This window comes from Dromaius novaehollandiae, chromosome 15 (genome assembly GCF_036370855.1).
Source record: "Dromaius novaehollandiae isolate bDroNov1 chromosome 15, bDroNov1.hap1, whole genome shotgun sequence".
NCBI classification, from domain to species: Eukaryota; Metazoa; Chordata; class Aves; order Casuariiformes; family Dromaiidae; genus Dromaius; species Dromaius novaehollandiae.
Window position 1 is genome coordinate 12,061,392 of NC_088112.1, and position 26,899 is coordinate 12,088,290.

General features: G+C 43.3%; 1 protein-coding gene across 1 annotated transcript in view; it reads left to right on the forward strand.

Annotated features, from left to right (window-relative positions):
• GALNT10 (polypeptide N-acetylgalactosaminyltransferase 10) overlaps positions 1-25,828 on the forward strand; it is a 103,833-nt gene extending 78,005 nt beyond the window's left edge. Inside the window, exons 6-12 of the mRNA XM_026118661.2 lie at positions 1,432-1,615; positions 2,511-2,628; positions 12,939-13,046; positions 15,126-15,347; positions 16,097-16,213; positions 18,397-18,546; positions 19,302-25,828. Of these exons, the coding sequence (XP_025974446.2) occupies positions 1,432-1,615; positions 2,511-2,628; positions 12,939-13,046; positions 15,126-15,347; positions 16,097-16,213; positions 18,397-18,546; positions 19,302-19,469 (1,067 nt within the window). The 3' untranslated portion in view covers positions 19,470-25,828. The remainder of the gene's footprint in view (positions 1-1,431; positions 1,616-2,510; positions 2,629-12,938; positions 13,047-15,125; positions 15,348-16,096; positions 16,214-18,396; positions 18,547-19,301) is intronic.
• The last annotated feature ends 1,071 nt before the right edge of the window (positions 25,829-26,899 follow it).

Sequence of the window (26,899 nt, forward strand, 5' to 3'; positions counted from 1 at the left end):
CTTCTTGTGAATAACAGCTGCTGGTATGTATTTGTGGAACATGTGCAGTCCTTTCCAAGGCAGTTCTTTATCGTTAAGAAGGCATCAGTTTTACAATGTCAGTTCTTTGCAAAGGTGACTAATTAAAAGGACAGTGCCTTCTGTTTCTAGTACGTGCATGCCTCAGGCCAACACCGCCTCTACTGCCTGGCTGCCTCTTGAGGAGGCTTCTGTTTTAAGTAGGAAGCTGCCTTTTTGTTCGTTCTGTACGGTGCTTGGCTGTGTGGCATGGTGCTTTCTGGATTTTTTGTTTGTTTTGGAGGGGTGTTTTCTATGCGAGCTGTGCCCTGCTGTGGAGCCAGCAGGTTTTCCAGTTGTATCTACTTCAGGCCCCACACTATTTAAAGTGGGTATCTGGCAGTATCCAGTTCACCTTAGCTGCCAGAGAGGAGCTCTATGAAAGTAGGACCTTCACCCTTCAGAACACCAAACTCCTCCACAGCCCTGTCACACGTCACCGGTCAAAGCTCTCTGAGGTGTGACTTTGTGGAATAAACGGTGGCAACAACAGTCAAGTCACAGCAGATTTGTCAGCTGGTTCTTAGATGGTAACACTGTTGCTTTCAGAACAGTTTGTATCTGGTATTAATTTTGGATAGTGTAAAACATTTGCAGCTTCTTGAGCCCCAGAGAGAGAGGACGGAATTAGCTCAAATGCCGTTTAAATGAGAACATGTACAGTATGCTTTAATTTTAAAGCACAGAAAGTATTTTTGTTAGATATGCATTGGAAGCTGAAACATCATTTGTCGCCTGTGCTCTGAAAGTTAACTTCCAGCAAGAGACCTTCTCAGTAATAAAGTATTTAAGAAGTTCCAGATGTTTACGCAGGAATTAATCCTGTCTTGTGTCATTTGGGTGGAAGAAAATGTTGAGAGGAGGAGGTGCAAATGTATTTCTTGAGAGTGCTAAGAGTAGCTATGCCATTAGTCTGGGTTGCTTCCTGCCAGCTTATGGTGCAGCAATTAAAGCTTATTGGGGCTAGGTGGTACAATGGGTTATTGCCCTGGCTTTGGATCAGTGCAGAAGGTGTTCACATCCAGTTCACTCGTTAAAATGAGTAATGTTAACTCAGTAAGTACAAGACTGTCTATTTTTAGCCTGGTGTTTTAGGTATCTGTGGTAGTGTGGCTGGGTCTTTCTATTCTGCTTCAGGGTGATAGTTACTGTGGCATGAGTGCTTGGTGTTTTTTATTGCAATAGTTTTAGCTAGTATATCTCAGTTATATCAGAAATACCAGATAAACTGACACAAATTGGAGCGTCTGCCCAAAAGAGACCAAAACGGAAGAAAGCTATGTCTGTCTTCATGTTTTGATGCTCTTTTCCTTAATTTCGTGGTCAAAGGAACCAACTGGTGCAAGTTTTCTAACATATTTCTCCAATCTTCAGATCGTATTGCCCGAAACCGCAAGACTATCGTTTGCCCCATGATCGATGTTATTGATCATGACCACTTTGGATATGAGACTCAGGCTGGAGATGCAATGCGAGGTGCATTTGACTGGGAGATGTATTACAAGAGGATTCCTATCCCTCCTGAGTTACAGAAACCTGATCCCAGTGATCCCTTTGAGTAAGTTACTGAAATGTAGTGAGAAGAGCTGGCTAACAAAGTAAAACCCTGTTACAGTGTTGTTTTACACCTCAGTGTAGTAGAAGTGGCAAGTTGGTGGTAAGCTACTCTTTCTGGCAGCTGTTTGCTTTGTTGGTTTAAATGAAATGCATTGTGTAGTAGCTGTGAACACTCTCCTTTTCACTGCAAATTTTTGCCACTCTAATTCCTGCAGAAGTTAACATTTCATTTAAAACTAATGTGTAACATTTAATGTGATCGTTTATTACTGAGATCTTTCAAACGTAACTTAGTATCCCTAATGCTCTGCCAAAAACAACAAACCAATGGCAGCTCATGTGTCATTCCTAGGTGGGGGGAGAAGAAAACCTAGCAGAATAATTACATCAATTTTGATGATTGCAGTGCGCTGCAGAACTAAATCTGTGATCAAGTTATGTTCTGCTGTTGCTGCGCCTGCCAACATTGAGACAGTTCTGCTGTCCCTTACACTTCTGCAGTGTTTAAAAAAAAAAAAACAAAAAAACTCACACACACCTTTTGAGGTCAAGCTCAATGACTTGATCATGCCACTGAGATAAAGAGCACTACATGTGCAGCATGTGGGTCCCTCTGGGAGAGGTTATGTCCTGTCACTTAATGGTCAACTCTCTTGCCCATTTGGAGGAGAGGCATTGACTGATTCTGAAGGGAGCCTAGTCTAGTCCCCCTTGTTTGCAAGCGGGAAGTTAACAGAAAGTGCAAAAACATGTTTGCTCCTACAGGGCTGCAAAGGCACTGTGAACAGTGGGTGGTGAAAAGAATATTTGTGAAACTTGCTTTGTTTTTTAAATGTTTAGCTAGAGATCTGTATCTTTGAATATGTTTGTAATATGGAGTCTGGTTTTTCCTTAAGGTCTCCTGTAATGGCTGGAGGACTGTTTGCAGTCGATAGAAAGTGGTTCTGGGAGCTGGGAGGGTATGATGCAGGTCTGGAGATATGGGGAGGAGAACAGTATGAAATATCCTTTAAGGTGAGCTATGTTCTCTGGAAATTACTTTTGCTTTGGAAAGTAAGAATTGTTCTGAGGCGCAGAATGTGAATGATCTTGTCCTTGCTTTTGCGTGTGACTGAAGGTGAAAGAGCTGGGAGTAGTAGCATAGCATGCAGAAGAAACAGCGATGGTGTAACCAGTCATTTCTGAGGGTCAGTTTTGGAGAATGATTAACTGGGCTGTCCCCTGTTGTGTGGGCCCCGCTTCAGCTGCATGTGCCCCCTTCCCAGCAAGGGTAGGTCAGCTTGCGTGGAGTTCTCTAAACTGCTAGGCTTCTCATACCCACCCTAGCAAGAAGATGAAATATTCTTTCCTGAGGGGAAAAATGATTCAGGCTTTTCAACGTCTGCCCAGTTGAGTGCATCAGTCCTGAGTTTGCATTCCCAGAGATGAGAGTAACTTACTGTCTATAGTCAATCCATCTGACTCCTGGCTGCAAGGAACCGAGACTATTAATTCCCTTGTAAGAAATCCTTAACAATTGGAATAATAGCGTTGTTGCTGGCAATGAGTTTGGATCATTATCTGCCTGTCTGGAGGACAGTTCTGTTACTTATTTATTGACCAAGCTGTTCAGTTTGAGGGCTTTAAAAAGAAGAGTTAGCCAGTTCACCAGAAATGTGTACTTACAGTAGTGAGTCACTGTGGCCCCCAAGATCTTTGGTACTTGTGTTACCTGGGAACCTCACCCTCTGAAATAGTCATCCTAGGAAACCCACTGCAATGTCCCAGTTCACTGAAGGCAGGTGGCTTCCCAGAGGGAATGAGGGAAAGGTCAAACTCTGCGTTTGAGTCAACGTGTGGTTTCTCATTCAGAGATTGAATATATAATCTTATAGGTGTCTGGATGCCACTGAACTAAACTAGTTGGCCTCAGCGTGGGGCTGGCAGATGGTAGCAATGCTAACACAGTGCACAGTTTACCTTTGGCAGCTAAAATCCCTCCTCTGTCCGCCCTTGCACACGGTCATGACCGGTCTCTCTCAAAACAGATTCCTAAATCTCCATGACTTTATGCAGCTCAAAGGCCTATCAAACTACATTCAGCAGGCAATTACCATACAGCAAACAATGTGTTTTCTTCCACTGTTTGCTTACAAAAAGCTAAGTAATTAAGTCACATGGGAGGTCCCTTGAGCTCTGCAGCGGTAGCAGGAAAGGGTGTGGGGGGTGCAACACCCTCTTTGGAGATGTCCTTGCAGTTAGAGCCGTTTAGTCTTTGCGTTGCATGCGGTGAGATTGTGTCACAATGTCATTCGCTGCAGGAGGGGCAGCAACAGCGCTCAGTCTCTTTCCCTTGGCCCTCTTTGCCGTTGCTGGTTTCCAAGAGTGATGACAGCGGCTGGGCAAGCCTTTGTCTCTAATGGCACAGCAGACAGTCGCGCTGGAAATAAGACTACTTCATTCAGCTGTTTGCTTATCCTCTCTGAAACACGCTGTGTTTTATTTCAGTCCAGAGAGGGTAATTTATGGAGGGCTAAATTTGCTTTAATTAATCTCTGCAAAGACCCCCTTTTTTCTTTCATTGTGCAACAGAAAAATGAAGTTTTAACTGAAAGAGGCTCAGTGTATTTTCAGAAATTAAGATAAATTGATACATTCATCTGTAGCTGATAGATTTAATAATTCTGCTGGAATTGCAAGAATAGAAGGTTTGTTCGCAGAATTTATGAAGCTATGATATTTCCTGGCGAGCTTAGAGCTTTGCTTTTACCTTTAGAAGCAGACTGAGATTTTGTAGTTAAAGGGGTACTGTCAAATAATTTAAAGCTTGAGGTTTAGACGTGGAGTACCTACTTTCACATTATTTATTATCTAATGGGAAACATCTTTCAGATTCTAAGTGCCAAGTTTACAGCCCAGCTTTAACAAAGACTCCATTCCTGTGCCTGGGAGTTGTGGGTGCAGGTACTCTTTTGTACTGTGGGTCTTTGAACCATTGAATCAAATCTGACCTTCTCAAGCTTTGCCAGGGATAGATTTTTTTTTTTTTTTTCCCGTAACATATTCTTTTTCTTTGTTGGCCACATATGAATGGTGCTTTACAGATTTTTGCCTTTATTTCAAAATACAGGGCTCTGTTGCTGAGATACTGGAGATAAACAAGTTTATTTAGGAGCCTCTTACATTTCTGTTTTCTGTTTTGAGATTATATGTAGTTCTGTCATTGTCAGCTGGCTCTGTTTCCTTCAGAGAAGAAACTTTCAGGCTGAAGACAAGCCAACAGAGAAACCATCAGTACTTAGCCCTTGGGAAAGCATTTAACCAGAGGATGGATCAAACTGTTAATACAAGCCTTGCTCTTCGGGTGAAATGCGTACACTGAACATCACTTAAGGAACACAGCATACTGAGGGGACAAAAGCATTGAAAATTTAGGCAACCTTTAAATTAGAAACAAATTTTCCAACTCAGGCACTAACCCTAATAATTATAAGAATTATACAAGACTAACCTACTGTGTAATACTGAAACGTAAAGGAAATATGCCTCACTTGGATGCTTCATGACTCTTTTCAAGGGCCAGGAACTATAACTTTTTCTGTACGTGGTCTCTTACTTTCAATATAGGTTGCTGAGTGGTCCCTGGGCAAGGGTAGTAATCTAGAGGGCAGAAGGTTGTTGGAGAGATTAGAAGGGGGGGAAGAGAGTAACTCTCAATCTTTTTTTTTCTAATTGTAAAAATGAAGCAGAGAGTGATCTTTAAGAGCTGCAAAAAAGTACAGCAGTCCCAGCACCTGTAAAACAGTCTCTCCTCTTGCAGAAGAAAAAAACTACGATACAAGAGCTTTAAGTGATGGGGTCTCATGGGCATTACACCTCCCTGTGTCTTCACCTGAAGAGTATCTCTTCTTGTGCTTCTGAGCTGCAAACCAGATCTGTTCTGTCTGTGTGGCTCTAGAAACACTTGCCCCGTTGCTTCATGGAGCAGTGCAGGCAGGTTGTTACCACTATAAAGCCAGGAAGGCCAGCTGCGGATCCACAGCCTGTTATGTGCGGAGCTGTGAGACCATTAACCTCGGACTCGCAGTGCAGGCTAAGGGTGAAACCAAAGAGGAAGGTAAAGGGGACTACTACAGCAAGAGAGGAGGGAGTACTGTAGCAGGAGAAGGCTTCACCCTGGCCAGGACACAACTTCATTGCAATTTCAACTCCCCTCTTGCAAAAAGTCTGTAATATTTCGTTTTCATCAACTGCTTTACATTAATGGAAACATATTGACTAAGAGATCTCAGAGCAGCAAGGCTCATTAACAAGCAATTAACTGTCAAACAATACAAAAATTATCTGTCCATTTGGAAGAGGGAAAACACCAGTGCCTATCAAAAGCGAGGGAGTTGTTTTTAAGTTGATAATAGATTAGGAAAGTTAGACATGGAATTTTTCTTTTTTCCAGCTTTGTTTACCCAGTGCAGTATAGTGCCTTTTAAAGTGGAGCTAGCTCTGAGCTGATTTATGCAGGGCAACCCAGTGCCCTGCAGAGATGCTGTCTCAGATCCTGAAAGAAGCGCAATCATGTTAGTTTGCTGTTTCATTTGAAAAAAATTAGGCTTGCTTCTTAACAGGGCTAATTAGCTCAGAAATGTCTCCACAGCATCAAAGCTTTTCTGGATCTTAATTCTGGCCCTAAATGTGGTCTCTCTTCTTTGTGCTCTGCTGCAACAGAGATACTGTCAGGTATTGCTTATGGAGCAGATAGTTGCTGGACACAATAAGGTAATCTCTTTAAACAGATGGCCCACTTTTTTGAGGAGCTACCTAATCCAATGCATCAAGTTCTCTCTCATGGAAAGTTGCTGAGGGAAGCTTAGCATGTCTGTAGCTGCAGGCTTCCTGCATGCCTCCTTCCCCACAAAAGGTGGAGAGAAAAGATTGGGACTTTGAGCAGACAGAGAGATTTAACCCCAAATGACTGAAACATTTGTCCTCTTGTAGAGAAGGAGGTAGCATCTTTACTTCTGTTAAACATTAACCATTTAGGTCTTTGTAGTAGAGGCACAATCTGTTCCTAGTAGCTGTGTAGGCTGCCCGGTGATTGTATTCTCATTTGCATTTTGGAGGAGGGCTCAATAAGCATGCGCAGCTATTTCTCTGTGGCACTTGCCTTTCTGATGCCCCCCAACTCAGCAGACCTAGTTTTTCTGTTTAGTGGATTTTCTTTGAGGCTTTTGTCCTTTGGGAGTCACTTCCATGCCTCTTCCTTCCGTGGCTGTTCTCAGTCTTTTGTATCTTTCTGCAAAGATGTGAACAAATTGAACGCTTTACCCAAGGGGACAATGTGCCTTTCCTCTTCTAAACACAACCTGATAGCTCTGCTTTTCTGATGCTACTGCATACTCAACAAATACCTACCCTATTCTGCCTATGTAACCACTTCATTCTCTTTCTGAGATTAACATATTTAATTCAGGGTGGTATATAGAGGGCATTTAGGTTGTTCCTTTTTGCAAGTGCTACTTTGTGCAGCACTTTGTGTATGCTCATTTCCACTTGCTATCATATTGCCTGTTTTCTGATATTTGTTGTGGCTCCCATTCTTCTTGGCTTACATAATCCCCATTAAACTGCTTCACCTCTCTCTTCCATAAATATCTCATCTCTGTTTTTTGGAGTATGGGGAAACCACAAGAAAAAGGGGTGGCTCTGACTTGTATAGGCATAAGTGTATTTTGTACCTCAGACCTTGAGTGATGTGGTTCTCCATCCTTTAATTGTATGTTGTACTTCAAGAGCAAAAAATGAGAATCTGGAATATCCCTCATGAGGTGACATACCACTTCAGTTTTAGAAATGTTTGTACTTAAATAGAGACTCCAAAACCCTTATAAAATTTGAAGGGATTGGTGCAAACAAGCCATATTGAGAATTGCCCTGAAAACAACAATTAAAAGGAGGCAAAAGAGAGATAAGCAGTACTTGTGGTCTTCTGTCCTTGCTTCAGCAAAACAAAATGTCCACTGTGCTTATTCTGGTGATCACACATCATTGTGTTTTTCCAGATCCTTTCCCCAAAGCATCAGTAGGGTTTGTTTCTCCCAATTTCCACAGCATAAGGCAGGTTGTGCATTTTCCAGCAAATCCAAGTGTTACACAGCTTCTGTTAGCATATCTAATGCATTGCATCACCTCTGCCTCGTGTCAGCGGCGCATTTCTGATTCACCCTTTGCTGCTGGTGTCCTGGCAGGTGCATAGTTAGGATGCAGCTGCCAAGGGGTCACTTCTGACAACGTTTCTAGTTGCATCGCTGAAGTTAGTGCTGATGGTGAGCCTTCAATGCTTATTCTAGGCACATATCCAAACCGCTTTCCAGCAGCTCACGTTTGCCCACAATGAAACAGGCTGGGCATTCTGCCACTTTTTTAAGCCAGCACATGCTGCTTAATTCTAAGGATCTCAGCTGCAGTACAGGATGGCTTCTTTTTCCTTCCTTTCCCGTTGATGTGGAGATCAGTTTCAGACTGTTGACTTGAGTTTTTGTTCTGAGTTCACCCTGCGTGCATAGGTCAGGTTGCTTAGTAGCCTACTAAGTACCAGCAAGAAAATGGAAACCCCCCTGAAATGCAGGGGGATTTCCCCCACTTTACTGGGGAGCGCTGTCATTACTCTAAAAAGCTCCAGACGGTAAGGAGGGGCCGTGCCAGTGTATGCTGTACAAGAGAAGCCATTGTGCAAACACACAGATCCTCGGGCCTTTTTAGCTACCTTAATCCTATATAGAGCAGTAAGTTCCAGCTGCAAAAGCAGCTGATGCTCCGAGTACAGAGGATTAAGATTTTCCTGAATCGCTGTTTGTCCTTGCTTTCATCCTCTCAGCTGCCTTGTTAGGCAGAGAACCCCTTGGGCTTATCCACCGTGTCCTTTTCTTCTTACCTTCCAGTGGGTGCTCAGGCAACCGGCCAGCTTCTCTTCACTGGTCCATCCCATGGTCTTTATTTTTGTTGTGGCCTGCAGAAGCAGCTCTCTTTTTCAATGCTTAACTCATTCTTTTGTTTTTTGTTTTGTTTTTTTTTGGGGGGGGGGGTTGTCTTGGGGGGGGGGTTTTATGGGTTTTTGTTTGTTTTTTGTTTTTTCTCTCTAGGGAGGCATTGGCTTGTCATGGTGCAGTCTGTGGAAACCGTAAACCTTGTTTACCCAGATAATTTGTGTTCACACACTAACTGCAGTATTGTATTGTGTGTTTGAGAGGAGAGGTTCAGCTGTCTTATGTGACACTGTTCTCTGAAATGGCAGAAAGGGAATTGGATTGGCATAACATTCCCACGGAGACAATAGGTGGTATATTAGCTTGTGCTTTCATGGCACACTAGCTCAGTTGAGGGCACTTGAGTCACTTTATGAATATAGAGTTATAGCTCTCCAGGCCACTGAGAAGATGGTAATATCCTCTCCTGTATTGTCATCTTACTTCTCTTGCCCTGTATATGCCCTTATGATTAGGGTGAGACTGTGGCCTTACAAAAGTCTGTCGCAGTATTCCCATTTCTCCTAGGATTTCTTCTAGTTCCAGCAGATGTGTCAGCTGCTAGATTCCTCCCTCAAAATGCAGACTAGTAAAATTATGCCTGAGGAGGAAGAGAAATTTCCTGTTGCCTCCTAATAAGAGCTGATTAAATGGCTGTATAAAGCCTGCCTGCCTGACCAGCTTTAACGCATGTTCTTAGGGTGTTCTAATAAATGGCTGCTTGAAATGAAGTGTGTCCAGCCAGGGAGGTAAGGTGCCTTCTCCCCCTATTATAAAACAACAACACCAAAAAGAAAGCAGCTCCGCTGGCCAAAGGAGGACACAGGAAGCGACAGCATTGCTGTGAAAGCACAAGCTGCTGCCCCGCAGAACAGAGCCGTTTCAGCTGTTTGACAGTGCGGTATTTTTAGCAGTGTCAGTTCTGATGTCTCACGCCTGTGAACTGTACCCTTGTTTGAAAGCAACCAAATAGTGCTAATTGACTGGAAGCGTTCTCTCAGGCAGCACACAGCTATTTTGGGTTTGCTTCCTTTGCAGTTACTCCTTGACAGACCATTGGTTGTGGTTCCCCAACCTTTAACTTTCTAATGCTTTTTAGCCGTGTTTTACTGATGTGCATCACACTCTTCCTGTCTCCTCCTCCTTCCAGTTTAATAGATAAGGACTGGTAATTGTCTTTATGGAGGTTGTAATGAGTTCGGTCACCACACAAAGAAGCTCACTAATAAAATCAAAGCAGCAATGAATGAATGGAAAGCATGCTTTTAAAATTAGATTTGTACTGCAAGTGCCACACTATCACTTGCAGCATGAGAAAATATTAAAAAGACACTGAGTTGGCAAAGTATGTTGAAAGGTCATTTGGGGTTTGCTAGCAGGAGTTTGGTTTGCAAGCTTACCCTCATTTCCATGCAGCACTGTATTTGCAGCGCCATTGGAGAGTAAATATTTTAAAGTATGGTTAGAAAAAGAGCATGCAAAATTGATCTTAAATTTTATTTGTTTGGTAACTCAGTTAAGTAGCTTTTCTTATCATATCATTACATATGTTTATGTAATGTCTTCCTGTGTGCCTGGAGTTTTGTAATGCCAGCTAGGAGCTCTTGGTCCAGCATATCATCAGCTCCGTCTAGCTTCCCCTGCCCCATTTGTCCCCGATGTTCCCGCACTACGGGTATGTGCTGTCTGTACCGCTTCATGAGATGGAGACCCACAATACTAGGACAGTGCTCTCCCCTCTCTCTGCGCAGTGACTGCAGGGGTGTTTCTCATGTTACCTAGGGAAACTGGGTCTTCTGGGGAAGTGTGCATTCAGGAGATCCTGCCTGAAAGCCTGGCCTTAGAGATCAACGGTAGGTGAGGAAGTGTGTAGGCAGGTAGCAAGGATCAACACTAGGGTAACAAGCTACTGGTGTTTTCATTCAGGCTTGTGTTACACTAAAATGTAGTCACTTCTGAACTAATAGGACTTTCTTGATGCTGGGTTCAGTGCACAGTGTAAAAATGTTGGTTGTTGGGGCAGTTGTGTGCAGGATCGCAAAGGACAGGACGGTGTCTTGGTCTCCGTTTATTTGGGGGAAACCTACTACCGCTGTATTTTCACAGGGGTTCCTGTGTGTGGTGGTTCTCTTGTGGGCAGGAAAGGAAGGGGTCCACTGGTGCTTGTACGTTCTGCTTTCTTGCTGCTTTTTTCATTCCTCTTGTGTGTACACAGAGTGAATGAGATGGGGCAATAAGTCCATGGAAAACAAAGAAAGGTAAACTTGGTTCGGGACCTTCACCTCTGTCTCTGCTGCTTTTCTGAGCTACGTGCAGTATCGATGCCCCACCAAGGAGGGCACAGCTGGTTTAGCTGCCTGGAATGGGGCAAGAAGGCAACATCATTTCTTGGCCTTGAAGCATCCTTCAGCCTTGAACTGTAGACAGCTGCTAGCACGGATGCTCTGCAGCTCTCCCAAGCCCATGTGACTGTGCAAGTAAGCTTGAGACTTCTCCAGCTGTTTCTGCAGCTTTTTGTGCTTCCCAGGTTCTGTACCTTTTGCAACTTGCTGCTTATTGCAAAAGCCAGGCAGAACTGTTGCAGCTCTTAAAGCCTCACACAAACCATTTGTGTAATAGAAATGCAAAACATCCCCAAATTTGTGTTTCTCAGTCTTCCTGTTAATGTCCTGGCTGAGCAATTATATTGTGGCCTTCTGTAATAAATCACAGCAACTACAGAATAAAAATTATTTCTAATATAACTGGAAACTTCACATAAGTTGAGTGCAAGTCTGTCCTTTTTCATCTTCATCTCTTCTGTAGCAGCTTCTTAAGACACAGCAAGGACAAAAGGAATGAAATTCTGTAGGAGTGTTTGTCAACTTTCTTCTCATCTTTCTTACCATAGCGACATGTAATTAAGTACCCTGAACTATGGAAGTTGCCTGTGAAAAATATTCCACTAACTGAGAGCAACCAACCTCCATTAAGTTATACACAGTCAGCAAATGACTGTAATTATTAGGGCCAGTAGACAGAGCTGAAACTCCAGAGGACTTTAGTGTCAGTGCTAATAATTATGCAGCAGCCTTGGCCAAATATTTCTCTTCCTAGCTAAGTATTTAATATTGTCACCATAGAATATTAATGGAATTGCCTACTATGTGTGAAGCTGTTGACTAAGCTCATTGTACAGTGAACTGCGGAGGCTCAAATTAGCCACAGTGAATGGAGATATCAAGAACACTGCATCAGCTTGCAGCACCAGCGGACCTTCTTTCATACGGCTGCTTTGGGGGAAATAACATAAGATGTAGGGACAAAATGAAGGGCAAGACAGCATCATGCTTCCAGAATTCAGGAAGGATTGTCTTGCATAGTGAAGGATACTTTTTCTTTAATTATCGCTTAGGTATCTCTGGGGAGTACATATGAATGTATTTCTTAAACCTATTGAAACAGATTAGCTGGTTCAGAAAACAGGTCCTTTGACTTAACTTCCTTGAACAAAAAGATTACATCCATGCTATAACTAAGGAATAAAAGAAAGTTGTTGCAGAATGTTGCCGTAGAGTGAAATCATTCCAGATGGGGGGTGGGGGCAACCTTCTTGGCCAAATCAAGGCATTAATCAAGCATCAAGGTAGCATTCTTCAGCTAGCAATGTGTTCCAGTGACTTTCCAAGGGCTTTTTTTTTTTTAAAAAAAAAAGCTGTTTTCACCAGGCAGGGATTTCTACTTAATTGTAAGGTTGCAAAAACAATAAGTATCTGTCAGCAATAAAACCATATTAGAGATACCCCAGACTTTGCAGTGATAACCACAGAAAAAAGAAGTAGCAGTGTTTTCTGGTTTGGCACTTAAGCAGCCTCATGAATTTCCTAGAGTGCTTTGTGTAACACGTGACCTGCACTGCAGAGATGGCCTCCCTTCTACAGAACTGTTACATAACCTAGACCTAAGCTCTTTTGTGGCAGTCCAGTTTAATCATTATGGTTACCATTGCTGTAATAACATATGTTCATTTAAAAAGTGTGCTGTGTGCTGTCCTCTGGGTGCTTGGATTTTTTTCCTGTTCTTTTCTCTGAAGAATGCAAAATTAAACTGTTTAGACATTGGGCTTGATAGTATTTGTGCTGAATCAAGGCTTGCATGGTTCTGAGCAGGTAGTTATAGGATTTGAGACTAATGGAAGGGGGGAAGGATATTTGGGAAAGAACATACCTTAAAGTAAAAAATCTGGATTAAGCCTTTTCATGTCTTGAAAGCCTTTTTTTTTCTCTCTTTTTTTTTTTTCCCCCCCTCTGTGTAACCAAGAATGAATCTATCTCTGCTGTTCCACAGGTATGGATGTGTGGGGGTCGCATGGAGGACATCCCTTGCTCTAGAGTGGGCCATATCTACAGAAAATATGTTCCATACAAAGTTCCAACAGGAGTCAGCCTGGCAAGAGTAAGTGGCAGTGATGTTCCTCTTCCTCCTCCTCCTCCTCCTCCTCCTCCTCCTGTGCGTGATCAGATGCCAGCCTCATGGAAGGCTCTGCAAAGCAAAGCTCTCTTCTGTTACCTCCGTCTCTTAAGCTGCGACACATCTCACAGCTACGTGACCATGCAGTTGTCTCCTGTCACCCCACAACGGGTGGCAAATTTAGGCATTGTAGTTGCGCAATGGGCAAACTGAGCTGTTTTAGCAGTGGATGTCTAACACAAAGTGAGGGGAGCTGAGGGGAGCTGCAGTCTCTTGTGCAGACAGCTGCCATGCTCAGGATACCAGCCATTACACATTGTCAGGATGGGACTTTGCAATCAGGCGTTGCCTGTGGAAACCCCAGTAAAAACAAGATATGGCTGTATTTGTGTGATAGTTGACGTTTTATAGCTGTGCATGAGCAGCAGGCTGCAGCACAGTGACTGTGTTTTGGTGATTGAACGACCTCTCAGCTTCAAGTGTCACAGTCCACTGGATGAGCATGCTGTAATTCTCCATGATGGAAACTTCTGTGCCATCTTATTTCTTAATTTAGTGGAGCCCAAAGAAGAAGAAGCCCTTGCTTATTTATCCTGCACTAGCTTTCTCCAGTTAATTTCCAAATTGAGAAGGGTTTACATTGCCCTCTGGTGGAAGAAAAAAATCATAGGCACAAGAAGGCTGCAAAACTAAAAACTACAGAAAGAGACCCTGCTGTTCTTGCAGTCTTATGACTTGCATAGCATTAAAAGGTTCCTCAGTTTAATAGGTTTGCCCTAGTTATAGAACTGAATTTTATTCCTCTGGCCAGCGATGACCTGTCAGAAGGATAGAATGCTGTCCTGTCTGCACCTTCTCTTCAGGAAGGAGCTGTATTTCTTTTGATCAAGCATTTGGATCTTGCATACTCCCACAGTGTTGCAAGATGATGGGGGACAGGTGCAAGGAAGGCTCTTTCCTGGCATTTGAAATTGTAAAGTCAGCTTGAGATGAACGCCTAGCCTTGTTCTGCACAGGCTGTGTTTGGAGCAGAGTCAGCATGCTGCTCATTCTTAACATCCTAGTCTTCTTGGTAGTAAATGGCCTTCGAGAGGTGGACAGCACTGCTGGGCGACTGAAGCTGTGACTGCATGTCACATTAGCCTGTCGAGGCACCAAGAGTGCACCTGACATTGTCAGAAAAAAGTCCAAAGTCTGAAGGTCTCCTGAATGTGTTGTGTCAAGCAGCAGGGTGTATACCTCGAGAGAGTGGTGTTCATTGCGGACTTGGAATTACAACATGGATTAAAACGCTGCTTTAGGGTTGCAGTGACACTTGAATTCACTGTGTGCAGTTATGTCTGTTTCTCCCAGAAGAGACGACAGAAGTCTCATTGCAGAGCCAGTACAAAGCTTGAGTTAGTATTCATATGCAAAGCATGATTTTAAGGGTTTGTTTTAATCTAAAGCAATGTGAAATATACTGCTGACAGGAAGTAAATCCTTTGCTTCTGTTTTGAAAGGTCATCATCTGAAAGATGTACATTCCTACTGCATCTCTGAGTTTTTCTTAAATTGTTTTTTGCACAAGCAGTGAGAGAGTATTGTGAACTTACGCTGTCCAGAATGGGGGACTGCAAATCCCATTCCCAGAGGGATATAGAGGAAGCAGTAGGAAGGATTTAAGGAAAGCGGGGTTTTTTTGTTTGTTTTTGGTTTTTTTTAGGACCTTTGAATATCCAGTGCTATTTATCAGCATCATTCTCTGCTGCTTTTTGGAAAAAAAGAAAAAAATAACTTTTGACTAATGTTGTTTTCTTAGCCAGGAGGAACTAGATAAAATGGCAAGGTGTCAGAATTCTATTTTGACTTCAACTGAAAATATCTTTCTAATTCCCTTGGAACTAGAGAATAATAAAAATAATCTTAGTCCTAAAGCTGGAGAGAGAGAGTGGATGTGAAAGAAAATCCTTTCTGAGCAAAACCGCAAGAGTACTGTTCTGAATACTGATTTCAACAGTTTGTGCAGAGTTCTCACGTAATTTCCCCCCTTCATTTTCACACCTGTGGTCGTTACCCACACAGAACTTGAAGCGCGTGGCTGAGGTGTGGATGGACGAATATGCAGAGTACATATACCAGCGTAGACCAGAGTACCGGCATCTTTCTGCAGGGGATGTGGCAGCTCAGAAGGAACTTCGCAACAACCTCAACTGCAAGAGCTTCAAATGGTTCATGAATGAGGTCGCATGGGACTTGCCAAAGTTCTACCCACCAGTGGAGCCTCCAGCAGCTGCTTGGGGAGAGGCAAGTTCAGCAAGTTTCTTGCTCTGAAATCTGCAGTGGGCAAACAGGCTGCAGTTTGGTTTGTTAAACTAGCATTACTCCTGTGCCCCGGTTTGCTGTGAGTAAGGTAGCAATGTGGGTGTTTATAAAGATCCTGCTTGGTGTGTTTTGAAGACCAGGATTGCTATAGCATTATGTTGGCCTTGCTCAGAGGACAACAGCAGTTGCAACTGCTTATGCAGCAGTTCCTGTTAGTGCGCAGCTACAAGGAGAAACCTGGCTTGTTCTGCACATTGTGTATTTAGTAGAAGGCAAAAGACTCCAACGGAGAGGACTAAGATTAGGAGGCAGCTGAGCAATAATAGAAATTGTATATCTTCAAAGGGCCACACAACTGTTTTAAGCTACTCTGCTCCTTAGCTTTCCCATCCGTAAGCCAGGAAAGCCATATCTGGTTTTGAAAGTCAGCTGTACTTATGGAGAAGAATCAAAAAGCTTGGACTGTTGAACACAGCAAAATAGTGGGCTCTGTGGTCCTCTAACTGATGGTTTGCTGTGTCCTGCAGGTTATTCTATGACTTGAAATGGGTCCCATTTTGAGTTCCTGTGCTTTCCTTTCAGCTGTAATCTGCCAGCTCAGTTGTATAATTAAGTGAGGAATCTTAAACCTGTCTTCATACAAATACTGCCACTACTTGAAGCAGTTTAAGCCTTCTTTATTTTTGGCTTGATAAGAGTTAGGAGACTTAATGACTACTTTATTATTTTAGATACGCAATGTAGGAACTGGACTGTGTGTGGATACTAAGCATGGAACCCTGGGATCTCCCCTGAGGCTGGAAAGCTGTGTGAAGGACAGAGGAGAGGCAGCATGGAACAATGTACAGGTAATAGTCCCTCAGATAACCCATCTGCTCCTAAACAAACTCTGAGAAGTTATGTGGAGAAACAAGTGTCTGTCTTTTAAATCCATCTGGAGCATGATAATAGTGCTACAACAGCCTCACTTCTCAAGGGAACAAGGTGCAGAACTATGCCAGACGAACAGGGGGGTGCTGGGCACCCCACAGCTTATGCACTAATCATACCCAATTGCAAGATGTGGCTTGTGCTTGTGGCAGGGTCGGGAGCCTGGCAGATTTTGGGCAGAGCTTTTCCCTACACTTTGAAGTTCTCAGAATGAGCAAAAGAAAGCACAAGAAAACAATACACCAAAATAATAAAAGAAACAGGTAACAAGGCAGCAGTTATATGTAACAAAGTGAATATTAACTTCAAAGGTTGTGCTGAAAGAAGTGATAGAGGAGCATCATGCATATTAATGAACCTGCAGGTGCATTCAATAACCGCTTACTATCATCCTTCTGACAGGAGGCAAATGCATTATAAACACCCAACCACTGCTGGAGAGAGATGAAACCAGTCAGGCTATAGATTCACCCTCTTGACATATAAGGTGCCAGAAATGACAACTTTATTATAACAGAAGGGGGGGAAATATTAGTTTGTCTAAACTGTAGCAGCTGAGCTGAGAAAAGATGGAGAAAACAGTGCCTCTGTTACAAAGCCATACATAGTTCTTCAGGGGAATGGCTTCAGTAGTAGGAGATAAAGGGTTGTTGCGTATCAATTTTGATGCATGAAAACTAAAAATGAAATCAATTTACTAGGGCACAGTCTCTGTTGTGTCAGGAGGGTCATGAACAATTAGTGCTGGCTTATGTTTAGGAGGAGAATGTGTTCTGGATTTTTGTATAGCCTGAGCTTAAATGATTGTGGTAATTTCTCTTGCAAGAGAGGTTTAAAAGAGAGACAGGAACAAAGTAGCTTCTTCTTGCAAAAGTTTTTGGCCACATTGCTTCAAATAATAGTTCTCTGTTCTTTACTGATCTTTCTTACTGCCCCATGAGATCTCTGTAAAGAGAGGACTATTCCCCACCTGGCTCCAAAAGGAGCCCCCAGAACAGCCCCTGCCCCTCAGGGCTGGCGAGGGAGGCAGGCAGGCAGGCTGGTAGCCCGGCAGCACTGCACTGGCTAGTGCTGGTCGTGGGAGGACATCTGCACCCTGCTAGAGATGCTGTTTGTTCTTGTCAAAGTGGAAAGCAAAACACCAGCACCTGCATTTAAACAAGTTTGTCTCTTGTGGAATTTAGTCCTACAATGCTTAAAATATATAAGCCAAGCCACAAACATTAGACTGAAGATGCAGCTAGACCTGTCTTGAGCAGTGGCCAAAAGCAGGTGCCAAGCGAAGAGTACTAGGAGCAGAGTATGTGTGGGGTGTTATTTCCACTGACCTCCCAGCTTCCAACACTGTGGCTTAGGGATTTCCAGGCCTCATCTGCTGGTATCTGGCAGCTTACACCAAGGCCAAGACTCTGCTAGGTGTTGACAGGTTACACCTAGTTACTAGAGCTAACACCCTTTCTCTTCTTTTCCGTAATAACTCCTCCTCCCCGCCTTCATTTCATTGCAACAGAGGGATCAGGAAAGCCTGAGAGATCATTGCAGCATCAGTAGAAGAGAGTGCAAGGAAGCATTTCCCTAGTGTTTGCTCTTCTGGTGCTCCCGTGGAGTGCGGCAGGGAGCTGAGGGCCTCCTGGTTTCTTGCCTGAGAAGGCACAGGGACAGACTCTTTTCAAGGTGACTGCAGGCCGCTTGTGCAGAGTAGGGTATTTACTGCCAGTATAACTCAGAGCTCTTGTAGCTCTAGCTCTTTTTTGCTAGCTGAGAAGTGCTGTAATTGGTCAGCTGCTCACTTAATCCGTGATGTGTGTCTGCATTGCAGAGACACTCAAGGCTGCTTATAGTACCCAAGCTAACTAGCATGGCTGTTTGCAGCAGCACAGCCTCATTTAGCATGCTGGGTGACAGTCTGCAGGGTAGCTGATACAGACCCCCATAGTTAGCAGTCCCTGTCTCCAGAGGTGGAATTAGTTTTCCTCTGGAAGAGTTTTGTCCTTTCCCTGAAGTGATCCTCACCCTGTGGGCAGAGGAGGGAATGTCATTCTGCTAGTGGAAGCACCATTCCCTGTACCTGCTGTCCTGAGGGTCCTATTTGTCCTAGCAGATATTTACCTTCAGCTGGAGAGAAGACATCCGTCCTGGGGATCCTCAGCATACCAAGAAGTTTTGTTTTGATGCCATTTCCCACAGCAGCCCTGTGACCCTCTATGACTGTCATGGAATGAAGGGGAACCAGCTCTGGAGATACAGAAAAGTGAGTGTGTGTGTGTTTCTGTGTGTGTAGTAACGTGTCAAATTGTCTGTAGGCACCTGGATTTCCTTAAAATGGCACCACTCATGTTTTATTCTTCTGTTCATGTGGCTTTGATAAGAGTTGTGGGCAGTTTGTTGTCAGTGTGTTATCAACTAGCTTTTATTAGAAAGAGGCGGCTTCCCCGTTCCTCCAGTTAGAAATGCTGCCCCTATTCCTCCAGGGTTTGCTAAGCCAAAGGACACTCTACTTGCAGTCCAGTCCACAGGTGGCAGTGAGGTGGTGCAACACCCTCACAAAACCTGTTTGCAACGAGGTGTGCTGTGTTTATTGTTTTCTTTTGGACACCAGAAGATTATGCCAAAGTTTATTAATCCTTCTAAGCAATGCTTATACGGTAAACCGGTGAGTAAGTTTTCGGTAAGTGCTCTGTCCTAGTCCTTTTAATCTGTGTGCATAGTGCCACAGAGTGCCCTCAGCAGAATGTGAACCTCTCAGCTGGAGAATCTGACTTTGGAAACAGCTTTTGAGCTTCCCAGTGCAAATATGAGGGTTAGGCTGGATACTTTTGGGTGGGGGTAGGGGACTGGCAAGAGAAGGTAGTACATGCTTGCCAGCCAGTTAAGTGTGGAACAAGTTCTTCAGTTACATGGCAGATGATAAAATGGCTTGTCTTGGCTTTTAGACTTCTTTCTGTTGATTTTAAAATAACTGTGCTTCGCCAGTTGGCAACCTCACTTGAAACTTCTCTTCTCCAGGACAAGACCCTCTACCATCCAGTAAGCAGCAGCTGTATGGACTGCAGTGAGAGTGACCGAAAGATCTTTATGAATAGCTGCAATCCTTCATCTCCAACACAGCAGTGGATATTTGAACACACAAACTCAACTGTCTTGGAAAAATTTAACAGAAATATTGATCTTTAAAAGACTGAGAATATATATATATATAAAAAATATATATATATATAAAACAATTATAGTTTTTACTAGGGAGAGTTACAAAAATTTTTTTAAGAATAATTTTTTTTAAACAGTTAATGAAGGTAAAAGGGAGAATCTCAGGAGAAGGTGTTAGCTAGCAGGCCAATCTTTATTGTGAAGATGCTGCATCCTTCTCTTCTGGGGATGATGGAATTCAAAAGGTTTTTCCAGAGCCACTTCTGTGTTGAGACTGGAACAGAAACTCTGTGTTTAGAGGAGCCTGAATATGATTCAAACTTTTTTTTTTTTTTACACTGTTTTACTTCCCATCTGGGTCTGGTGTAAATGATTCTGTTCTCCATGACCCCTGAAGTACAGTACTTTTTGTAGTTGCTTTACCACCTGCTGAAGCATTCACACACAAACGCTTTACCTTCCAAAGTCCATATAAGTAAAATCTTGAACTCAAGATTCCAGTCCTCCAGTGTCATGGATATCCCCCCTCACTCCCCCAAAAATTACATCAGAATGTAAAATGAAATGAATATTTTTTTGCCCTAAACCAAAATACATTTTAAACAGGTCTAGCGTTATTATGTTCCAAATGATAAAGGAATGCACTCTAAAGGTGGTGCGGCCAAGTGTTGGAGATATCACTGTAGTTATGAGCAATGAAGAATCTGTGTTTCTGGTCCATTCACTTTGCAGTCATTTTGTTGCTCACTGTTGAATCCTCAAGGTGAAAAATTCACAGAGGGCTTCTAAGTGAATGCAGTTTTTGCAAGTTCACTAAGAGCTTTTGGGTATCAGGTTCCAAATTTGCCTCTCCTTCAGCATTTTTTTAGCATGGACACCTCTAGAGTTTCTCAGAATTAGATTTACATAAAGGCAATCTCCAGTTTTCCTTTAGAGGTGCAAAGGCTAATTCAATTTGCAATTTGTGTGAGCAGATTAATTCAGGCTAAATAAGTCTGGGCTAAGATTAACCATTGGTCTTTATCTGTTTGTTCGTCAGTCTGTAGTTTATTCCAGGCATGAGTCCTGTGGTCAATGGTGTTGCTAGGCTTGAGGGAATGTGCTGTTAATCTCTGCTTCTTTCCCAGTGTCCACAGCACTGTACAGTTTAGTGTGATTGGAAATCTGTTTACTTAAGCTGAGATATGGAATTGATGGGCCAGTTCCACTGGTACTACAGAATGATTGAGGTTGGAAGGGACCTCTGGAAATCATCTCCTCCAACGCCCCTGTTCTAGCAGGGTCACCTAGAGCACGTTGCCCAGGATTGTGTCCAGACAGCTTTTCAATATCTCCAAGGAAGGAGACTCCACAACCTCTCTGGGCAAACTGTTCCAGTGCTGTTGCCCTGGCAGCAAAGAAGTTTTTCCTCCTGTTCACATGGACTTTCCTGTGTTTCAGTTTGTGCCAATTGCCTCTCATCCTATCACTGGGCACCACCGAAAGGAGTCTGGCCCCATCCTCTTTACACCCTCCCTTCAGATACTTATACACATTGATAAGCTCCCCGCTCAGTCTTCTCTTCTCCAGGCTGAACAGGTCCAGCTCTGGGAGCCTTTCCTCATATGAGAGATACTCCAGTCCCTTAATCATCTTAGTACCCTGTCCATTGTGTATTCAATCAGCACTGCAAGGCATTTACCCTCCTGGTTTGGCTGCAGGATCTGTCAGATACTGAACCAGAATTGTCTCATCCTAGGAGCTGGAAAAAAGTACTGATGCTGAGAGATGAATAGGAGACCATTGGCTTCAAGTCTATCTGAAGTCAGTGCACACTAAAAAAAAAAACCCCACACTGACTTAAGATGAATTGTTACAAAAGCAGATTCAGTAGTTCATGAGACTTAAGTCTTGTACTGAAAATAGGAGTGATATTTTCTAGTAAAAACTGTGAATCGGCATGCAGTTAGCCTTTTGCAAAGATGCTGCATAAATCGATAAAACTAGCCCTTTTCCAACAATTGCCTGGCTGCACTTTGTCCAACTGCCCATGCGGGAATGCTACAGGAGGAGGCAGCATGCAGTGGAAATGAAAGCCTGAAACACTCTTGGGAAGAGTGAAACAGTTCTCTGAGACTCTGATACAACATGGTTAATGGACTTTCCTTCTTTTGGGGGGGGGGGGGGGGCATGAAAGCTCTGCTTTGGGATATCTTTCTCTCCTGTGAAGCCAAGGAGGTTTTTGCCTTGGGTCAAGAAACAAGCAGGCTTTCTCCCCACTATGCAGAGTTCCAGAAGTAAGCCCTTTTTTTATGTTGCCAATTGTAGGATTATTGTCCATGTTTCAGACCCATTTGAGGCTGAGCAGTCCTGTGTTTGGAACCTGAGAGCAGAATAGGACAGAACTAGCTGCCTCTTGAGCTGCTAAGTTTGATGCATTGACTGCAAGTTAGGTTTAAAATCACTTCTCCCTCTTGCTTCCTGCCTCTTGCGTCCTTGAGCTGAGCCCATCTCTGACTTGTGCTACCAACTCACCTGGCACATGCAGTCACAGAGCAAGGGAAACACAGGCAACTGGGAGTGGGGTTTGGCAAATATATGGGGGTCTCGCATCTTGGGAGTGAAGAAAATAAAAAGTCTCTTGATTATGTGTTCTTTGTGACAGTTTTGCAGCAGCATTTCTGTGAAGGTGGGACAGAGTGTCAAATGGAGCTGACATCTTAAGTTCTCCATAACTACAATATGTCAGTCATTAGGACCCCTTTTAATTCCTGTGGGAGAGAATGCCAGTTTCCCGTGCTTTGTGTCTGGCTCTTGCTTTCCTAAAGTTATTAATGCCCTCATTAGTCTAGCAGTGCTGACTGTGGATTGCTAAATGGCCTGACTAGATGTCTTCATGTATGTTTTAAGACCTGTGGAATAAGAAGCTGTTTGTCCATGGACAGTGCCAGTTTATTATAATTGGGACACAGTCAGTAAATGATATATAAATGGATTGCAGGTCATTCTCCTTGCAGCTTGCAACAGTGGGTGTCTTAGTTTTCTAATGAGAGGATTAGCTTCTGTTTCTAAAACGCATGGTTTGCTTTGTACTTGGGCTCACCTTTGGAACAGGGCTTTGGAGTCCTAGCTTCAGAGAGAACTACAATAATGAGCAGGTCTTTTACCTCTTAGTAATATTAATTTGGTGAGAAAGGACAGCTCTTAGCAGCATGCACCAGAAGATTAGGTAATATTGAGGCAGTTCCTGTTTGACAGCTGCCAGTACAGGGAAACTGGAGCTTTGGTGGGAATGGTCCCACTGTGTTCTTCTCAGTATGGCTGATCAGATCTGTTTTCTCAAACTTTGGGATCTGAGTGTGGTAAGTGCCCCACAAATTCTGTGCCATTCTGACTGGCTCACTGGGCTTTGAGCTATTAATTTATTTACATCAGTTATACTTTTCAATACCCTAGAGGCTTTGCTGACTAATGAGAAGACTTAATATAGCCAACCATCCACTGATGGAGAAATAGAAGCTGTATTTCATCGTCTGCCTCTTTAATTGAGCCTTTGCTGGGCAATCTGGTTAATTATTCCAATTACTTTTGGTTATTTGTAAGCAAAATTGCTAAAGCATGAATATACAAGCAAATCTTCACATCTGCATGCACGTCAAGAGTGGAGATTAAATACCAGTGTTTATCTAATGCAAAATAAATGTTTTTCATTTCCCCCCCCCCCCCAAAGAATTCAAACAACTCCTCTATCCATGGCTGCATAAATTCTACTACTTCTAAATATCAGAATCCCAGACAACAGGGGGATCCCTGGATATGTGTTATGTCACATAATGATACTTTGATTTGCTCTTGAAGCTCTTGTTGATTTATATGGGTGCTAATCTCTAAAGCCAAGAAACAGAGTAATAGGTTTTGTCCTCTTACGTGTGCAAGGTGTCTTTTTTCATGCCTGGGAATTAACTTTCTTTTCTACACCATAGCAGAAGAACACGTGAGCCTTACTCAAAGGGGAATACAGCATCATTAAAATAAAGATGTGCCTTTTAACATGTAAATGTACAGCAAATGCCTAAACTTGAACCATTTCCTAGTGCCTTGCTGGACAAGAGAGAAGAGGGTAGGGGGTTAGGGGCATAAGGGTGTATGAGAGAGTTTGACTTGTGCAGTGTGTGTGTGTGTGTGTGTGTGTGTGTGTGTGTGGTTTTTTAAATGTTCAACCTTCAGTGCAAAATTTTGGTGAAAGACAGTAATTCGGAAGCTCCTGGGTTTCTCTATTAAATTGATATCGGTAGTGACTGGGGAGATTTGTCACTCTTAATAGGAAGACTTGGAAATTATGGTATCTTCATTTTGGCTTGGTACAGAATAATCACTAAAGCTAGACCAGAGGATGTCTTGGTTGGCTTTTGGATGTTTCACCTCATGGTGAAGGCTCATGCATTTCACCTACATCCAAGATTCTGCATTTTATGTTCTAAATAGCCAAAGCAGAAATAGTCCCAAAGGCGTATCAAATCTGTAGTAGAAGAGTTTTTCAGAAAGTCAATGCCTTGCATAACAGGGAAACATTAAAAGATGTGATTTAGTCTCTAATACAGAAGTAGCAAGAAAACAATTTCTGTGCATAAGGCAGGTTCCTTTACTGGAAAGTTCCAGTCAGCAAACTTTCCTGCTCCCCTAGCAGGAAGCTGCTGTGTTGAGACATCAGTGTATTGCAAGTCAAATAGGCACCACCAGTATGTAGTACTGCAAGAACGCAGTGCTCTTGTAGCTACTCTAGAAGCATCATAGTGGCTACGCTGGCTTACATCACTTAGGTCTTTCTCCTACCCCCTTAAAGTCATATGGGACAATCACATAACTGCTGTGTAAAAAGAGAGAAGCTTTCATTTCAAATCATCTTTCAAGATACAGACAGACATTTGAATGGTTTTGACTGGAGAGAACAGACAGCCTCGAGCAGTTGGCCTGTAATGTTTTCAACCAGAAAGAGTCCTGGTAACGTTAAGTCTAATATAGGCTGGCTTTGCTAGCAGGTAGGATTCAGGTTGCATCTGCATCCACTCCAGGTGCTGTGGTTCATGTCAGTACTCTACTTCTGTAACCATCTGCAGCAAAGGAGCCTGATGGTGCTAAACCCGTCGTTATCTGACAAACAGCAGTCCAGTTGTGGCTCCCATTCTAACAGAATTATTTAGCATGAGAAGCAGTTTAAATAGGTAGCAAACTGTTGTTGTCAAAATAGTGAATAGCTTTAGGTTAATCTCAGTGTCTGTGGAGGGTAGGGTTAAAAGGCCTTTCATAGGATATAGTAAAAGGGGAGCCAGACTGGGAGACAGGAGTACTGGGATCTGCTCCCAGTTCCTCAGTGACCTATTGCTTGATCCTAAGCAAGGCAAGTCTGCTGCAATTTCCCAGCCTATGTAATATTTACCTTGAAGCGTTTTATTTGCCGACCTAGTGAGTGTTGTGTCCATATCTTAAGGCAAGCTGCAGTTCTTCACCTGTTTGGAAAGGAGGGGAGAGATTCGATGGGTGGAAAATGGGAAAGCTGAGATCTGAAATTTCCGCCAGCATTCCTCACTGACATGTCAATTCAATTCATTTCATATTCCTCATTAACCAGTCAGATTGCCTTATCCACATTATAAATTTAAAGTATAACTGAAATAAACTGACATCCTGCTCTGATTGTTCTTAGTGTCATGCTGTAACTTGCAGATCTGTGTATAAAACTAGACAATGACAGATTATGGAAATCCTAATAAAAATCCTGTGTCTGTTTTTTGACTCTGCCTCTGCTAGCTGAGTATGCTCCTTTATTCACTTTATTCTGAGCTTTCTTGATGCTTCTGTATTACCCAGAAGGCTTCAATGGTTTCAGCAGACGTGAGGGATTTGGAGGTTTTATTTAAAGCCCCTGGATCTTTGTGGTCTCCAAGCTAGTCGTTCAACTTTAGGAAAAAAGTTCTAATCCCAGTTAGCAAGCAAGCAAGCAAATGTGAACTTGGACAAGGAAACAAGATAAAAACTCATCAGGCTAACTGACTAAAACATTAGCCCTTATGATAACAGTAACAAATAGCTTTAGCCTCTAGGGTGATGAATGGAATTAGTTTTAAAATGCATTTCCAGGATCTTGGTGATAAGGTCTAAGTTTGTCTATTCCTTGTACTGCATGCATTTTATCTGTAAAACTGGATGGTGTCTCTTGAACCAGTGTATATTTATTTCTGTGCATATTAGGATCAACAGCCTAATATCTGGGTGGTAAAGGACTCTAGCACTTTAATGTAGTAGTTTTCATAAATCGGGAATCATTGATAGAATGCCTAGTGTTTTTAAAGTTGAATGGACTTCCTTTTATAATATATTTAAAATAAATTGTTAATGTGTTTTCTGAAGCTGTGTATGCAGATATGACTCTCCTTGCCTGTTCTACTCCAGTGATTGACTTCCATTTTCTCTACTGCTTAAAGAACAAGCTTAGTTACCCTTGTCTGGTGTTTCCCCAGCATAGGTTTCCTGCTGTGTCGTGCACTGCTCTCCTCTGCCCCCGTTGGGAAATGTGCTTGCTTCCCTGCTGCCCTTTGTAGTGGCCATCAATTGCAGGGTTTGCTGTGTCCATGCACGAGTGCCCAGTTAGCTCATGTCCGAGTGCTGGAGATAGGAGATGTGGAGAAAGGAGACACATGGGAGATGCTGGAGGAGATGTGGAGGAAGAGATAGCTGAGGAGATGTGCGGCTAAAGACATACTTGGGCGAGGAGGCACTCCTGGCCTTACGGCACAACCCTGAGGGACTGCGGCCCATGGGCAACCCATGCTGGGGCAGGGACATCACTGTGGGACTGCCACCTGTGAGTGACCTGCACCAGGGTGGGGATGTCCCTAGCAGCCCACCACCAGTGCTGGGGTGGGGACGGCCCTGAGAAGTGTGGCCCACACCAGGGTGGAGACACCCCTGAGGGGCTGTGGCCTGCTGGCAACTATGCCAGGGTGGGAGCAGTAGGAAGCATAGAGGAGAGGAGGAAACCCAGTAAGAAGCACAGAGATCATTACACACGCAACTCTGACCTCCTGTGCTGCTGTTGCCTCACCAGAGGAATGGGGACAGACTGAGCATAACCTGCAGCAAAAGCAAAGGAAGTTGAGACTCGGAAGGGGGGAAGACAGGTGGTTGGCCTAAGATGAGCCAGCGGGAGGAGGAGGAGAAGTCTTTAAATAAGCATGCATTTAACTGGTTTTTTTTCCTCCATGCCCAAATCAGTGATTAGGAGTTTGTATAAAGTGGCAAAAAACTAAGCAAAAATTCCCTGAGTAGGGACTGCTGCCTGTGACGCTCTTTCTCTACACAGTGGTGCATCATCCACCATAGGGACCAGCTCGTGGTCAAGCTACAGCTAACTTTCCATAGGGAGGAGCTTTTGAGTATAGCTGGTTGCTACTCTGCGTGGGTAAATATGTTAGAGAGGC